This window comes from Apium graveolens, chromosome 1, assembly GCF_009905375.1.
Source record: "Apium graveolens cultivar Ventura chromosome 1, ASM990537v1, whole genome shotgun sequence".
NCBI classification, from domain to species: domain Eukaryota; kingdom Viridiplantae; phylum Streptophyta; class Magnoliopsida; order Apiales; family Apiaceae; genus Apium; species Apium graveolens.
The window spans coordinates 158,505,018-158,522,432 of record NC_133647.1 but is presented as its reverse complement, the minus strand read 5'-3'; the positions used below and the strand labels follow the sequence as shown (position 1 = coordinate 158,522,432).

The following is a 17,415-nucleotide window of genomic DNA, read 5'->3' as shown; positions in this document are numbered from 1 at the left end:
CCAAAAGACAGAGAACTCAAGTTGGAAGCAACACCACCGATTCTTCTACTTGCGAGTGGTGTGAGGCCCAGGTTTTCTACTCCTGAGACTGGGGAGAAGTATACGAGGCTTCTCGCGAAGCCAATTGCTAAGGAGAGAGGTTTTCTGCCATCTGGGAACGATGGTAAGTTGTTGGAGATGATTTTGGAGATGGGCTGGGTTCCTTTTTGTGAGGCTCCCGTGGCTGTGCCCATGAGTGTTGTGCGGGAGTTCTACGCTAATGCCAAGGAGGAGAAGAATGGTTTTACGGTGGTGAGAGGGAGGACTGTTGAGTATAGTGCTGAGGCTATAAGGACAGTGATTGAGCAGCCTGCGAGGAAGGTGGGGCAGGATACCTGAAATGATAAGACTCCAGAGGACTTTGATCTGGATCTCATTGTTACTACTCGGTGCCAGCGACACACACTGGAAGATCAAGAGGGGCACAACCGCCGAGTATTCTATGTTTCCAGAATCCGGTATGAACAGGTTTGCCCGTTCCTGGAAAACTTTAATATGCGCTAATATCATGCCATCTTCACATGTGCATGAGGTTACTGTTGAGCGTGCACGGCTGTTGTGGGGCATTCTGCAGGGAGATTACATTGATTTGGGGATGGTTATCTACATGGTATTTTGAGGCTTTTGAGGGGAAGCACTACGGGGTCTATTCTGTATGCGTCTATGGTGATGAAGTTATGTGTGGCAGTTGGTGTGCATTGGCCCGCACATGAGCAGTTATAGATTCTGAGTGCTCCGATCGATAACACCACTTTGGCAACGATACAGGAATGGGATGGAGGCATGCCCGATCTGAAGAGGCTTGGATATTCTTTTGACCACCTACCTGGTGGGAGGCCAGCTGCTGGTCAGGTGAGCAGGACTGCATGGAGATCTCAGTTAGGAGATGAAGGGGGACCATCGCAGCAGTAGCAGCAGCAGGAGCAGATATGGGAGCTGGTTTGAGTTGGACGCAGTATAGGCGTCTTGCACGGAGGATGGATGCGATGCATGACATCCACAATCAATTTGCACGCGATCTCACCCAGGCACTTGGGATTGCATTTGGAGCTACGGGAGTTGACATCCAGTGGCCAGTCTTTGGTAAGGATTCCGTGTATCCACCTCCGGACACACCTAACACTCCACCCGTTGAGGGTGATGATTCTGATTCTGAGTAGGTATGCCTGATTCCTTGCTATTACCTTCACTGAGGACAGTGAATATTTTAAGTTTGGGGGTAGTAGTTGAAGGAATATGTTTGTGTGAGTCTTATATATTTTGCATGTTCATGATAGTTTTATTTCATATAGTTGCATATATTTTGTCATGTAGTTTTTTTTGGTAGTTTTAATGATAATTTGTTTCTGTAGTTTCATGCATTTGCAATATATTATGATTCCCTTAGATAATTTTTTCGATTAATTGGTGATATTGATGCTAGTGTACTGATGTCGTATTCAGTAATGTTGAGTTTTTTTGGATTGATTTGCATGCTAGAGACATTTGTATTTTCACTAAGTCTTGTAGGTTGCTAGAGTGCTAGATTGTAGTCATGATTTGTTGATTTATCGAGGTTTAATCGCTTGTTTATATTTAGAATTTAGGGTATTCTCTTAATAATAAAAGATATGGATATTTAAAAATTGGAGGAAATTGGATTTTAATGCTAGTTGTGTGGCTAGGTGTCAAATGGCTAGTAGCCGGCTCATATTTTTATGAGTAGTCTAGGGATGAATGAGATGGAGTTAAACATACTCATTCAGAATTGAAAAAAAAAAAGAAAGAAAAAAAAGAAAAAAAAGAAGAATAAGTGTTATGTATAATTGATCACGAGTGGGCTCTTTAGTACTCGAGTTATTAAGTTCTTAGGGGACTTTGTGCCTAGTGACCTAAGGCTTTTATAGTCTGGGATCCGCTAGCCTAATGTTCGCTACATGGGTGCTATTGTATAAGTCTTTTGTGGACCTCACTCATTGCACGATCAAATAAGCATATGTGTTTTGTCTAGTTTGAATAAAGCATGAATCCATGATTAACTCCGATATAAAATTGAAGTGTTATAAGTTATTTTGAGTCTAGCTTTTATTCTGTTTATAAACCTGCGATTGTCTTGATGAGTAGTGAGTTATGGTTGTCGATCTAGTTGCAATAGTATATCTGTAAGTATTTGCACACATGCACGTCTCTGGTGTATATATTGATTTGTGAGATTTGATGGATCTTTATGCGAATAATTGCATTTGCTGAGGTGTTCCTAGTTATTGGTTTAGTTATTCTTTGGGGATCATTGCATTCATATAAGTTGCATTCATGCATTCTTATTTCTTGTTCTTTGAGTCTGTTTATGCTTGAGGACAAACATCGATTCAAGTTTGGGGGTGTGTTAAGTGGCATTTATGACACTTATTTATGCTCTAATAAGCTTTGAGTTGGTGTATTTGTACTCAAGTTATTTGTGTTTTAACTTATTTTCAAGTGTTTTTGCATTTCAGGCATTACTTTGAGAATCAGGTGTATTAGCATTGTTTTGATGCTAATATGGTGTTTAGGATGTGTTGGAATAAAAGCTTGAAAGATTGGCTCGAAGCTGCAAGGAATAAAGAAGAAAAAAAAAGTTTTTTGGCAGAAGATCGGCGCGCCCGCGCTGATGTTGCGCGCGGCCGCGCCAGGGAACAAAAAGTCAGCGCGCCCGCACTGGTGAAGCGCGCGGCCGCGCTGGGTCGGGAGTTAAAAATCCCGATTCTTGTGCAATTTAAATTCTGGACTCCTGGGGTGCATGGACTGCTATATAAACATATCTTAGATCATTTTTCAAGATATATTCATAATTCAGAGTTTTGAAGACATCAATGAGGGAGAAGACGACAAGAGATCTTTTGGCACAATTCAACAAAGGCGAAGATGATCTAGTTTATTTTTGTGAATCTTTGTTTTGAGTTGTAATTTGGATGCTTGTTTCTTGTTTGTTTGAACCTATATTCTTGTGTGTACTTTAGTTTATTTATTGGTATAAAGTCTACGTTTGCTATATCATGTTTTCATTGGAACCCGCGTTGGCGATGAGTTCGATTATGGGCTAATCGTTATCGTGGGGTTCTAGCGGATTTCTTTAGTTAATTTATTTGATGCCTTAGTGTATGGTGATTGTATGATATCCTAGTTATGGTTGTGCTTATTCGTCTTATGAGCGTCGCGAACTTATAAGATAGTGTGTTAATTCTTAATGAAGCGAAAATGAATTTAAGAATTTAGAACTTGGAATGCTAGCATATGTTCATGTATTGTTATGCATGATTTGTAGGTAATTTTACCCATCTTACTTGCCCTATGTAATCAAGATAGATAACTTGTGCGTAAATTATTATGTTGTCAAATTTTATAGACATATAGGGTCTGAATATAATTGGTGCCTATTCAGCTTCTATCTCTTTTGTGGATGTCTGGTAGAATGGTACCCGTGCAATGAAAGTTGGCGTTTATCAGTTTCGTGTTGTCTGATTACTGTCATCACCATTGCATGCTAAGGTTGAGAATAATAAGACTATTGAATGAAGTACTTAATGAAGTTAGAATCCCATGTCTGTCATAAATATTAACTAGGTCTATTTTATTCTCGTAGTTATAATAGTTAGCGTAATTCTTAGTTATAAACATTCTCACTTTGTTATCGTCTTAGCATTGAATAATAACCATACATTGTTGCTTATGTGTGTAATTTAGATAGTTAACCAATACAGTCTCTGTGGGATCGAATCTGATTTATATCTTATACTACTTGGGAACTCATATACTTGCGTGTAATATTAGCGCGTGTTTAGCGACTAACAGTGACTTGTAGAGATCTTGACTTAGAATATTTTTCCCAAAACAGATTTATTCAACTCCAAGCTTCTTCATAATTCTTCTAAGGCATGATCTTCTTGATCTTCTTCCAGATAGAATTCTTAGGCTTGATACTGTTTAAAAGAAAAAGACTCCAGTCTGCTCTTTGATATTTTTACAGACTTTAAATGTTACAAAATACAAAATGCAAACTAATATTACAATACAACTTACTTAGGGTTGTTAATTTGACTTAGTCTTGTTATTGTCCAGGCATGTCTTGCACAACAATCTCCCCCAATTTGTGAGACGATTGCTTAACAAAAATTCATGACTGTTGACAAGACTAACCCAAGCTATGATGGAAAATAAAGTAGTTACATGCAAATTGACACAATTACAACTTTTATATATTAGAAGATTTATAAAGTTAAATTAGTTACAAGCATCAGGTAAAGACTGTTTTTGCTTCTGTTTCTTCTCTAAGGATATCCTTTAACTGAACAAGAATTTCAAGTTCTTCTACAATAGGTATCCCACTTAGAGCTTCAACTAATTTGATCATTTCTGCTTTTGGATAACCACTATCTAGTAAATCAATTCTAAATTTTGAGAATTTGCCAGCTTTGATGTTCAGAAACTATCCATCTTTTGAAATTCTGCTCATTTCTTTAGCCTGGAGCTCTTCTGATCTTTTCATAAATATTTCAATCTCTTCATCATATTTTCTTTTTCTTTCCTCATATTCAGCCTCATTTCATTTTCTTCTTTCTTCCCTTTCAATTAACCACTCAGCCAAAACGGATCTCCATGCTCTTGTAGCAGTATCCTTATTTTTTAGCAAGCTTATCACTGTCTTGATTTCTGTGGGAGAGAGAGAATCCATCAAAGTACAGCCAAGGAAAGTGAAGGACCCATTTTCATAATAAATTCTGACTTTCTTTAAGGATACAACCCAGACTCTAATTATTTCTTCAGCTAGTTTTTGAAAATAATCTTCATCTGAGATGCACCAATTCAATTAAACTTGGCCTTTGATCTTGTATCCTTCAAGCTGCTTTTTGTAGACTTTTCAAATCAGTGATTGATTTGTTTGTTGATTGATAATCTTGGATCTTTAACTAGTCTGCATTTTGTACTTGAGGTTTATATCGAGATCTCCAGTTTGTTATATAGAGAACTCGACATCTCGATAAGTATAATGGCTTATCGAGATCTCTTATTTCTCTATAGTTGTTTTGACTTATCGAAGTCTCTGAGTTCTCTATAAGAGAATTTGGCTTGTCGAGATCTCTGAATTTTTGCATGTAGAAAAGACTTGTCGATATCTCCAATCTTCACATCTTTAATTTGACTTGTCGATATCTCTGAATTCTCTATTGAAAAAATGAATTGTCGATATCTCCAATCTTCATATCTTCATTTGGCTTGTCGCTATCTCTGAGACTTCTCTATAAGCTATTTTTGACTTGTCGATAAGTCATTCTGGAGTTCTCGAATGATTTCTCTATATGACTTGATCTGTGACTTGTAGATTTCTTGACTTAGAATATTTTTCTCAAAACAGATTTATTCAACTCCAAGCTTCTTCACACTGTCTCTGAGGCATGATCTTCATGATCTTGTTCTAGAGTTTATTCTTCGGCTTGAGACTGTTTATAGAAAAATACTCCAGTCTAATCTATTGACACTTTTACAGACTCAAGTAATACAATATAAAATACAAACTTAGATTATCATACAACTTACTTATGGTTGTCAATTTGACTTAGTCTTATTATAGTACAGGCATATCTTGCACAACACCTTATATTATAGATCAAACTCAAGGCATGCATTGTGTCATCCTCTGTTAACGTTTAATCCTTGTTTACTTGATCAATGAGTAAACTATTAAACAAATCAGTATTTGAGCACATATATGCATTTTATAGTCTTACTCAATAAAGAGACCAAAAATATTACACCTTAATATAGGAGGGCTAAACCCCATCTAAATCATTCATATTTCTCATACTATTCATAATATAATCAATGTCTACTTTTATTATTACCCGGTCAAAGATAAAATTTAATAGTATCAAAGTGTATTAATTCTCGTATAAAAACATAATGATTTCAAGTCTAAGGACCAATACATCATTATCACTGTGAGATTAACTTATGACACTATAAACATGTAGTATCTCACAACGTGTAAATCCAGTACCATGTATCTAACACATGTGCATGTGTTTTGACTTTAGTATCACCATACCTATGATAAATGAGATATGATCATCAGTCAACAAACACACTAGACTCAATGTATTTATTATCATCCCTTGACAATAATACTTGACATGGACCTTTAGGAATGTCAATACTATTCTCATAATCTCATTTCTAAATCACGTACTTAGAGATATAGATTTACATATCATATTCCGAGAACATTTTGTTAGGTCCCAATATGTTTGTAGAAGAGGGGGTTGAATACAAACTCTACCATTTAATAGAATTTAATGCGGAATAAAAAAGTGAAACAAAATTCAAGTTAAATAAAACTATTATTAAACTTGAAAGGTGTTACAACAACGGTATCGTTTACAAGGGATTAATCTCAAAGAAATTATCATAAATCTAGAATAAATTCGACATGAACTTTTTCTATTTTTGCGATAAAAAGATCAAATGCTAGAAGCGATTTGAGATTAAGTTCTAGGGATTTTGATCCGCTAGATAGTTACACAAGAACAAGAGAATGATTTCTAGTGGTTTAGATTTAACTTTAATTGCTAAAAATTAATAATCTAATTTTGGCAGTTGAAGAGATGAGATGCTGTGTTTATGTCTTCTGCCGGCTGCTGTTCTATTTGTTCTTGAGTTGTTAAGTTGTATTCAATGTGTTAAATGTGATCTACTGCTTCTGTCTTTAATAATTCAATCAACAGAACTAAATTGAACTGGCGAGACAATCTGAGAGTTGGCATGACTTTCGGTGAGATAATCTGATTGAACTAGCAAGACAATCGATGAGACAATCTGTTGAACTAGCAAGACAATCGGCATGACAATCTGTTGAACTAGCAAGACAATCGGTATGACAATCTGTTAAACTAGCAAGACAATCGGCATGACAATCTGATTGAACTAGCATGACTTTCGGTATGACAATTGATTGTCATACCAGTTCAATTGATTGTCATGCTGAATTAATATTGAATATAAATTCAAAATCAATTCTAAAAATTCATAATATTAATTCAGAATTAATTAATTAATTAATCAATTAATTCAATTAATCAATAAATTAATCTTTGCAGATATAATTTATTTTCTTAATTAAGTTATATGACTTAATTAATTAATAGAGAATTAATACTACTCGTGAACATCAACCATTCTTCTGAAAATCTTCTGAAAATAATGAATCAATTTCACCACTTCAATGTTGACACTCGATGTACTGTCTGGTTCATGAGTGACTAACTTCCGTGACGTTTCTTCATGTCTTGACTTTGATAACTTGATTTTCTTCAGTTTAAATTCCTGTAATTATCTGATACCCTGACAAGATCTCTATCACTTGATTAAATCCACAATCTTGATTTATATCACTGAGACTTGATCAATTTCTTGAACTTCTTCTAGTGAATTAATTCCTCAAGTCTGTAGATGAACATTGTTTCTGAATCCTTTGACAGATGTTACTTTGTGAGATCTCTTTGACGATAGATCCACTATTTACTTGTTACATTCTTATTTGAGTTGAATTAAATCCTCGAATAAACAAATAGGTTATGACATATGCCTTTCACATTTATTAATCTAACATTTCATCGCATAAAATAAAGACAAAATAATTTTTTAAAGAATAATCCATAGAATCATAATTAATAATCCAAATGTCTCATAACATAAACATAATAGCGTTGTTTTTAGGGCACACACACTAACAATATTAACTGTAATAATCTGTATGTTTATTTTTTAACTTATACATGTATATGTTTGTAGGACGTGCATCCGGGACATGTTAACACTACACTTCTTTATCTTCGGGACTCACATAGATCTTCAGATATTTGGAGGTTGGGGGCGGTGATATGTTGAAGTTTCGGTGTAAAAATCCTAATAATCAAGATGATCTTCCACCACTGGATGTTCGTATGGTTCTTTGCTTCAGGCTACTGGTTTCTATGGCGTAGCCCGAATGACATCTTTACAGCTTGATTGGAGTCTCATATCAGCTCTTGTTGAGAGATGGCGGTCTGAGACTCATATATTTCACTTGCATATGGGAGAGGTCATTATTACTCTGCAGGATGTAGCTATTCTTTTAGGGTTTCATGTTGATGGATATGCTATTATTTCTGATGTCACCCCTGGCCTGGTATGACATGGCCTACTTATGTTGTTGAGCTATTTGGCAGCACTCCCGGCCCGAAAAATCAATCTATAGGATATTACGCGCACAGTATCAATTTTTTTATTAATATCTCGTGTATTTCCAATTCATTTTCATTTATAATAACCACGTTCTCGTAGCCTCCATTTTCATTTTCAAATCTCGTTTTTCTAAAAAGTAGGTATCAACAATGTAGTAGAATAGGGTTGATTACGAATTTAATTATTTTTTAGATTTTTTTTCAAGTAATGAAATCAAACAAACATTATAATGCAAAAAAACCTTATCTATTTTTCGTAGTAGTGTATTGGTTATAAAACTCGTAAATTATTTCCCCTCGATTGTATATTCAATCTGAGTAATTGACCAGTTTTTCGAATATGATCTTAATATCTAAGCACTCGACATAGTATATACTTAAATCTCAATCGATTCACTTCCTATTTTCAAGTACTCACCTGATTACTCGTACGAATAAGCGGATTTTTATAAAAATATTAATTTAAGATTGTTCTGTTATATTCAGTGAAAATCATACATATATATATATGTCTTTATTTCGTGAAGAATCATCTTATACGGAGAACCGTGGAGAACCATTGTTTTTATTATAGAATCTCATCACAAATTATAAAATTTTATTTCAAAATTTATAAAAGTCGATATTAATCTAGAATAATAAATATAATAAAAAGTTTAACAATTAAAATTTGATAAAATTGTTTGATTCTAAATTTGATTCTACAGTGGAATAATTTTTAATAAGTGTGATTTTACTGTGATTCTGCTATAGAACCAATTTAAACTTTTTTAATAATTTCAATTATTTTTTAAATAAAAAATTGTGTAATTTCGATTTTTAACTTGATAATTAAAATTTATAATTATATATGATAAAAAATAAAATAAAATATATAAAATATATTTTTTAAATAATGGTTTTCTGGGTGGTACCATATATATATATATTATGGTACATAACTCGACCATCATTATTAGATTAGGATCTCTTTGTCCATTTTTGTTTATGGTACATAACCCAGTTTGCACAAAAAATCAATGTAGTGGAATTTACTGTGGACGGCAGCATGGTATTTTAAGAAAGTTAAGTAAAAGATTGCTTACGTGCTCCGAAATCCAAGAGAATCTAATAGAGTAACGAAGTTGAGAAGAAAAATAAACAGAGCAGTCATTTCTCATTTCTACATCATCTGACAGGTGTTCAACGAGGTGGCGAAAGAAAGACCATGGACTAGTTCTACATACTTATATTGGTATTATAAGAAAGGCTTAGAAGCAAGCAAAGAGATTTTGCATGCAGAACAAACAAGAACAATTCATCAGCAGACACAAAACCCAGGTACCTTAACTTATAATGCATTCATCTCTTTAGCAATCCTAAGTGTGATTTTGTAGTAATATTTCATTTTTGTTGGAGTGCATTTTGTATTAGCTTTGGAATTTTGTTTTCTGGGCTCTTGTTGTAAAGTTTGTAGGGTTTGAAGTTTGGTGAAATTCTCCTTTGTGAATTTTAACATTTGATTCTACAGTGGTTTATTTATATTTACTTTTACCTTTATTTGTGCATGCCATGGTGATTCCCCTTCAGCCTTTTGTATGATGATTGAACTTAATTGTCCAGTTTCTATTTAATCTTGTGATTCTCATTTAGTCAATTTGTTTCCGGTGTGTAGTTTGTTATGTTTTCAGCTCTGTTTATTTAATCTTGCGATTCTCTTTTAGTAAATTTGTTTCTGGTGTGTAGTTTGTTTAGTTGTCAGCTCATCTAAAATTAATCGGTTTACATATAAGTTTTACTTTGTCTCGATATGCTAGTTTTGGTATTGTAGAGGACCCTAATTTTTGGGGGCAGTGATCTAAGTTAGCTGGTATTTTAAAAATTGAGAATTTTGTGGTAGGAGGGCTCACACTTTGGTAGGAGGTGTTAGTGGAGGGTCTAACTATGGATCCTATATAAAATATCATGAACTTTAAGTACTATAACATTTGGTTGCAATTTACAGGGAACCAATTAGTCAAGAAAAGTAGTTAGATATGGACAATGAGATAGAGGAAGAGTTTGAAAAAGATAATATCTGCATGCCATCAACCCCTCCTAAGGAGTTCGTCTGTCCGAGACCTACAATTCTTCCTGGTGGAGATTTGGCTAAGAAAAAGTTCAAACTATCTACAGATAGTTTTGGTGAAGTTGGTTCAACTCCGGAAAAGTCACAAATCCAGGCCAGAGAAAGCAATTGCATCGAAATTCAAGAAATTCCTCAGGGTGAGCACACTAATTCTGTGATGTATTACATGTGTTGGCCTTTTTATTGGTTTACTTCATCGTCAGCTTACATAGAACCTGTATGTTTATTGCATATTGCTTAGTATTGCCTAGCTTTCCAAATACAATTTTTTCTGGTGGGATTTAATAAATTTGTTCATTGGACTCAGTTGTGCTCTTCTGTTTGACAAGAATCTGAAACCTAAACTAAATTTAAGATGTAATTTATATATTTTTTTCCCGTAAATAAAAAATAAGATTCTGCAGAATCATGTACTTTTTTGTTGTTGGACTCAGAAATTGATCAAGAAAGTATAAATATATCTGAAATTGTATGCAGTTAATGCAGTAGAAGTAAAGAGTGTTATTCGAGAAGAGACTTGTTCAAATGATAAGAAATACAAAATACAAACTCAGCAGAACTTGCGTATTGTGGTGGTTGGCTTATCTTCTCCTGCTTCTACCACTCCACTCAGTCCAAATTTTAGAAAGAGGCGTGCCACCCCACTGAAGCAAAATCCTCGAAAGAGACGTAATAGTAGCACAGACATGCCAGCGCAAAAGCCCAAGTTAAGAAAAAGTGGACCCAAAATATTGAATGACAAAGACAATACAAAATGGACTCCTAATACCCAAGTGTCTGAATCATATTTCGAACTAAAAACTCCGGCAATGAGTTTTACTCGCAAGCCACGAACAAAGAGAACTTTTACCAGAAAGTATTGCTCAAAACTTTTTGCTGATTCTTTAAAAAATATTCAAAGTGTGGCTGCTACTAGATCATGTAAGCAATCTCTAAATTTTGACTTGGAAAACACATCAGGAGATGGAAGTAATCTATATGAAAAAGATGATCAAGCTGCAAAAATGGAATTGGTTGAAAAAGTGGAGAAATTATGCTCTTTGCCTGTTCATCATAAGATATTCAAGATAAACAAGAGCTTAGGAAATAAAAGCAGAGGCAGTGTGCTGAATTTCCCGAAGATCCGCAAACAAAGAAAGCGGAGGAGACTTGTACATATACTCGGAATTTCTTGTAGGAGTGTGAAAACTGCAGAAGTTAGGAAGAGATCCAATAAGGGTATCGATCTGAATATGAAGCTAGATAGCACCTATGAAGAGGATCAGACTGCATTGGAAAGTCCAGATATGTATTCGGCTGTAAAAATGAGGAAGAGGAGATTGGATGGAAGTACTCAAAGGCCCTTCATAAATGTAACATCTTTTCCTAAGGAGGATCCATTGCAACTTGAGGAGGATTTTACGAAGAATCATGACGCTAAAGTTGGCAAAAGAATTGGACTTGCAACCAAAGAAAAGGGTAACAGACAGAGATGGAAGAACCTACAACAATCTGATGAAAATCATGGTCAAGTTTTGTTGCAAGATCAAAACGCAGGCAGCTCAATTGATCCTCAAAAGAAACACAAATTTCGTGCAAAAGTTGATCTTGATGAGGAGACAGAGAGAGTTTATAACTTGCTCATGTCGAATGGAGGAAATATCTATGATCAAGAAGCAGAAGCAGACTTTGAAAAGAAAGAATATTGGGATAGGGAAAGAAATTCAACAAGAATCAGAGTCGAGTCATTCATATCCACTATTGGTATGATTCAAGGTACCATTGTCTTCCATGTCGTCAAAGATACACTGCTATATTTATTTCCATTATTACGCTTGACAAACAATTAGTTATAACTAAAAAACTCAAATAACTGCTATATCAAAAGTGTTTTTAGTTTCTATTAGCACCATAAACAAATAAGAATAGACTGTGTTGGTACCTTTTCATCATTCTGATGGTCCTCTATACCAATTTGAAAAAAAGAATCATGACCAATCTGGTTTTGAAAAATACCGCAATCCCCTTAAAGACTTAAATAAATTATTTGTTCTAGCTTAGATGTATCTGTTCACTGGCAGCTCCGCGTTGTTTTAATCTTGTGTACTATATTTTATATAGCTTACATTCAAATATATATATGTCAAAACATTCAGTCATAGAAGCTTGTTAGTATTTTGAAGAAGATTGCATGGTTCCTTAACTTTCAAAACAAAAAACAAATGGCTTAAACATGTATGAGAGGTTCTCTTGCTAGATATCATCTCAGAAATTTGGAATGACAAGTGGCCTTCTATTGACTTCAATGCGAAAAATGGTTGGTTGTTTTGACTGTTTTATCATTAAAGCACAAAGCTCTCTAAATTTTCATCTTCAGTGTATCAAAATGCTATACACAAAAAGTGTTTTTTGTTTTATGGGAAAAAGAAAAATTAGCCCTGATATAACTTAATGCTATAGGTGATAGAAGCTTTTCACCTTGGAAGGGATCCATAGTTGATTCAGTAGTGGGAGCTTTTCTGACCCAGAATGTTTGTGATCACTTTTCGAGGTAATCATATGATTTTGATTATTCCCATTGATGTTTCTGACTAAGATAGCGATCATGTTTTCATGCCAATGATGATTCTATATTCGACTTTCAGCTCGGCCTTCATGTCTTTAGCTGCACAATTTCCAAATCATAAGTTAAATGGTAGGAGCAAAAATTTATGCCCAGAGAAGAATGACCTGTGGCCCAGCGCTGATAAAACTGATCCTAGTGCAAGAAGCAGTCTAGAGTTCGATTCTCACCTTCCTTCGTACATAAAAATTAAATACAAGGATGGACAAGAGAAAGAAACTAGCATAGAAAGTGAGAAGTTAAGGAAAAATCACAGTACTGGAAGAGCAAGAGATGAAAAAGCCATTGATATTGTGGACTGGGAAGCTGTTAGACAAGCAACTGTTGAAGAAATTGCAGAGGCCATTAAACAACGAGGAATGAACAATGTTATTGCTGGAAAAATTAAGGTACATGATTGCTTGTCATGATTTTGGTTTGTTAACAAAGATATTAATAGTGTTGGTAGTTCAATTTCTCTGCAAACAGTTTGTTAACGTTGCTGAATGTATTGCAGGACTTTCTTAATAAAATTGTTGAAGAGCATGGGTCTCCAGATCTTGAGTGGCTTAGAGATGTTCCACCGGAAGAAGCAAAGTATGTGAGGCAGCCAAAATAGTTCCAAATAGAAACAATTGATTTTTTCTTTTGTTAAAGTTACCAACAACATGACATAAATACTTGAAAACAACTTATGAAATGAAAACATTGATCACTCTTGAAAAGGTATTGAATTTATAAATTTGATGCACATAGGAATTACTTGCTAAAATTCTATGGAATTGGAGAAAAAAGTGTGGAATGCATACGGCTTTTGACACTTCACCATGTTGCCTTCCCGGTAAGTATTTAGTGTTTAGACACATTAGCTTACTGAACTGTGGAGCAACACAGAACTATCCTAATTCTTCTGCCAAACAGGTAGACACGAATGTTCGTCGGGTAGCAGTTCGTCTAGGGTGGGTCCCTTTAAAACCACTTCCAGGGGGACTACAAATGCATCTTCTAGAAATGTAAGCATTTATCACCATAAATGTATATAACAGAATTTTGTAAAGAGTAAATCAGTATGATGTCAAGTGTCAACTCTATACAGGTACCCTGTGGTAAAGAGTATTCAGAAATATCTGTATCCTCGACTGTGCACCCTTGATCAAGAAAAACTGTAAAATTTCTCACCTATCGTCATTGATTTTATAAATGTTATTTTTTTGTTAGCTGGATTCTATCCCCTCCATGTGTGCTGGTGTTACTGACTTGTGGAGACAAAGAGTTTAAAAACCTTGTGCTTCCAAATTACAAGTATATACATTAGACATACTCTAGAACCTTTTTTTTTGAGACTGGAACTTAAAGTATTATACTGTTGATTTATTTGCAGATATTTGTTGCATTATCATTTAATAACATTTGGAAAGGTATGCCCTGGACTTTTTTTCCTTTTTCAAGAAACCATTATTTGTATATTGATAGAACAATGATAGGATCAAATCATTTTTAGGTTTTCTGTACAAAGACCAAACCAAACTGCAACGCATGCCCAATGAGGGGAGAGTGCAATTATTTTGCAAGTGCATTTGCAAGGTTTGCATCACATTTTCTGCTTAAATCGTTCCCTGTAATTGAAGCATATATATCCACAGATACGATATTATTTCTTCCTACTCTTCTTTTCCTGTTGTAATTTTATGGTTATAAGTTTGATATTGATGCAATATTACGAGTACTGTTATTCTGGGGTAGCCAAAGGAGATACCCACGCCTCTCAATCACATCTAGGATAACCTACAAATTTTTATTTGCAGTCGTAGGCTTTCCCTTCCTGCACCTGAGAGCAAAGATATTGTGATCGCTCAAAACCTTGTTGTGGAAACAATGCCCTTGGTGGTGGAGATTGATCTTGATGTATCTGATTCAGAGTGCCAACTTAAGAAAATTGAAGCAGGTTCAGATCATCGTAGACAAAAATGTGAACCTATTGTCGAACACCCACCTTCCCCTGAGCCTGCTGAACTAGAAGACATTGAAGATCTTTGTAAAGATTCTGAAGAACTCAGTGGTCTGGGGAATTATGATGATGACGACATACCTATCATCAGAATTGACAATGAAGCGTGCATGGAAAATATAATAGAATATGCAAAGCGGTACAATATTTCTCTTGAAGGAGACATGTCAAAAATATTGTCTCTTTTAGATTCAGCAGCTCCTCTTCCACTGCCCCCACTGAAACATGTTGGCCGCTTAAGGACTGTGCACCAAGTGTAAGTATAGTAGAACTTTATCATTTAAGAGTCTAATTTACAAGAGACATTACTGTATACTGTGACGAAGATAGTTAACATTCTTTAAGATTCATGAACTGTCAACATATCAGATGACTTACAGAAACATGATTCATAGCTAATTATTTGTGTACTTATTGCAGCTATGAGCTCCCGGATGATCATCCTATTTTGGATAAGGTAAGTGTACTGACTCATGCCTAATGTATTTACTGTTTTGCGAATTCTCCAACATTCATTTCCTTGAAAATGTCAGGTGGACAGAAGGGATCCAGATGATCCATCTCCATATCTTTTTGCAGTTTGGAATGAAGGTGAATATTCAACTTCGAGGCAAAAAGCAGCTGCATAATATTGTTACATAGGAATTTGTAGCTTAACTCAGTGTTGGAGAATAAATAACTTGCAAACTTATAGTTATAAGCTTTCTTTTTACTCACTAATATTGCATTTATCAATAACGGTGTGGCATCAGGTAAAGATAAAAGTTCTATATCCCACACTTCATCCTCAGGAAAACAAGTCCGATATAAAATTATTTGCAACTGTGCTGAGCCTGATTGTGAATCACTGGTTTGTGGAACACTTCTGGTAAGAAAAGTAACAAATGCAATTATTTAATCTGGCAGTTTAACCTTTATATATGATAATTACACTACAAGTCTGAGATTTGTAACTTCTGTGTGCAGATTCCTGTTCGTTCAGCAAATCATGGAACCTTTCCCCTTAATGGGACTTACTTTCAGGTCAATGAGGTGAGTCAGTGTTTTTTTTTTCTGGTAATGGTTGATTACAGAATTCCAAGTACTCACACTATTGCCTCCACCAAGGCTTGAGCCCTTAACCTCTTGTTACCAAGAGAAGAGGGTATCTACTATCCACTGTACTCCACTAAATAACAGTGCTAGGGATTATGCGAGTATATTCCTGTTCTCTTTGGAGCCTTGTTGTTTTTATTTTTTGTAATTTCACTTGCTGAATAGAAGATGTTTGTATAGGTGTTTGCTGATGATGAATCTACTCAGAGGCCAATTGTTATTCCTAGAAATTGGTTATCGGGTCTTACAAGAAAAAATCTGTACTGTGGTACCTCTCCAACTGCAACATTTAAAGGTATTAATAATTAATAATTTGACAACATGGATCTACCTTAAACCATCTGATAAATATTTACTTACAAACTTTTAATTTCGTAAACCAGGCTTTACTCTGTACCATATTCAGCATGCCCTTTGCAGAGGTACTGATCAGTGTCAGCGTATTATTCTAATATATCAGCTGTGAAGTAAAGAAGTCTAATTTATTTGGCTTAGATAATGAAGTAGGTACTCGAATTCTCTTGTGTGAATGCCGTTGTTCAAATTTACATCTGCTGCAGGATTTTTTTGTAACCGAGGGTTCAACAGAAAAACAAGGCATACTACTACTCTGGGGAGCCGGTTCCACATTAATACTATGCAGAAGAAGAAAAAGCCAAGTGCAGTGAACAGTTATTCACATGCTTTATGAACCAATGCATACGGTTTGTAAATACCTATTGCTTTTTGGTTCTCGCACTGTCTATATGGGTTAGCAGAAGGTGACTTAACAGATGAAAAAAGGGAGAAAACCTATTCTTTTTTGTTCTAGCACTGTCTATATGAGTTAGCACTTGGCAGAAGGTGAGTTTACAGATGAAAAAAGGAGAAAAAAAAATATGTGGATAGATTCTTTTTGGTAGTCCAGAAAAGGAGAAGATTTGCATAGTAGAAAGTATACACTGCTAATAATCAGGTCTTTTAATCAAACATTAATGTTCTTGAAGCTTTTTGTGCTTAAACCTTTTTTATGCACTTATGTTATCGTATTGTCAACACGGTCAAGGTCATCTTCGGTTTCTTCTTGAAAATTTACAAGAGTTTGTTCTGATCGATATGAGTACATCGACTGGTTGCACTGATCTTCCTCCAGTTAATTTCTTTCATCAGTTATGCATAGCAACATTAATGATATTCTTAGAATAACTGTATTCATATAGAAGATAAACAACTGGACTGATTTTACTTGATAATGAATGAGACTATATAACTGACATCTGCTGCTTACTGTAGGAGTTGAAGCTTAAAAATATACCAGAGCATAAAAGAAGACACAGGCAATTTTTTGTATATTATTCGCTAAAATTACAAT

At 34.9% G+C, this 17,415-nt stretch overlaps 1 protein-coding gene across 1 annotated transcript; it reads left to right on the top strand.

Annotated features, from left to right (window-relative positions):
• Positions 1-9,466: 9,466 nt before the first annotated feature.
• Positions 9,467-17,013, top strand: LOC141721336 (DNA glycosylase/AP lyase ROS1-like). Its single transcript, XM_074524234.1, has 19 exons — positions 9,467-9,593; positions 10,258-10,517; positions 10,858-12,135; positions 12,820-12,910; positions 13,005-13,371; positions 13,479-13,558; positions 13,718-13,802; positions 13,883-13,974; positions 14,058-14,126; positions 14,343-14,379; positions 14,463-14,545; positions 14,767-15,225; positions 15,390-15,426; positions 15,503-15,560; positions 15,722-15,837; positions 15,936-16,001; positions 16,245-16,359; positions 16,448-16,486; positions 16,625-17,013. Exons 2-19 carry the CDS (start codon positions 10,289-10,291, stop codon positions 16,753-16,755), a joined length of 3,432 nt encoding a protein of 1,143 aa, XP_074380335.1. The 5' UTR covers positions 9,467-9,593; positions 10,258-10,288; the 3' UTR covers positions 16,756-17,013.
• The last annotated feature ends 402 nt before the right edge of the window (positions 17,014-17,415 follow it).

Coding starts and splice junctions, on each gene's coding strand:
- LOC141721336 (XM_074524234.1), top strand. CDS start 10,289: ATGGACAATGAGATAGAGGAAGAGTTTGAAAAAGATAATATCTGCATG. Junction 12,136..12,819: donor CACTATTGGTATGATTCAAG/GTACCATTGTCT, acceptor TTAATGCTATAG/GTGATAGAAGCTTTTCACCT. Junction 15,226..15,389: donor TTAAGGACTGTGCACCAAGT/GTAAGTATAGTA, acceptor TACTTATTGCAG/CTATGAGCTCCCGGATGATC.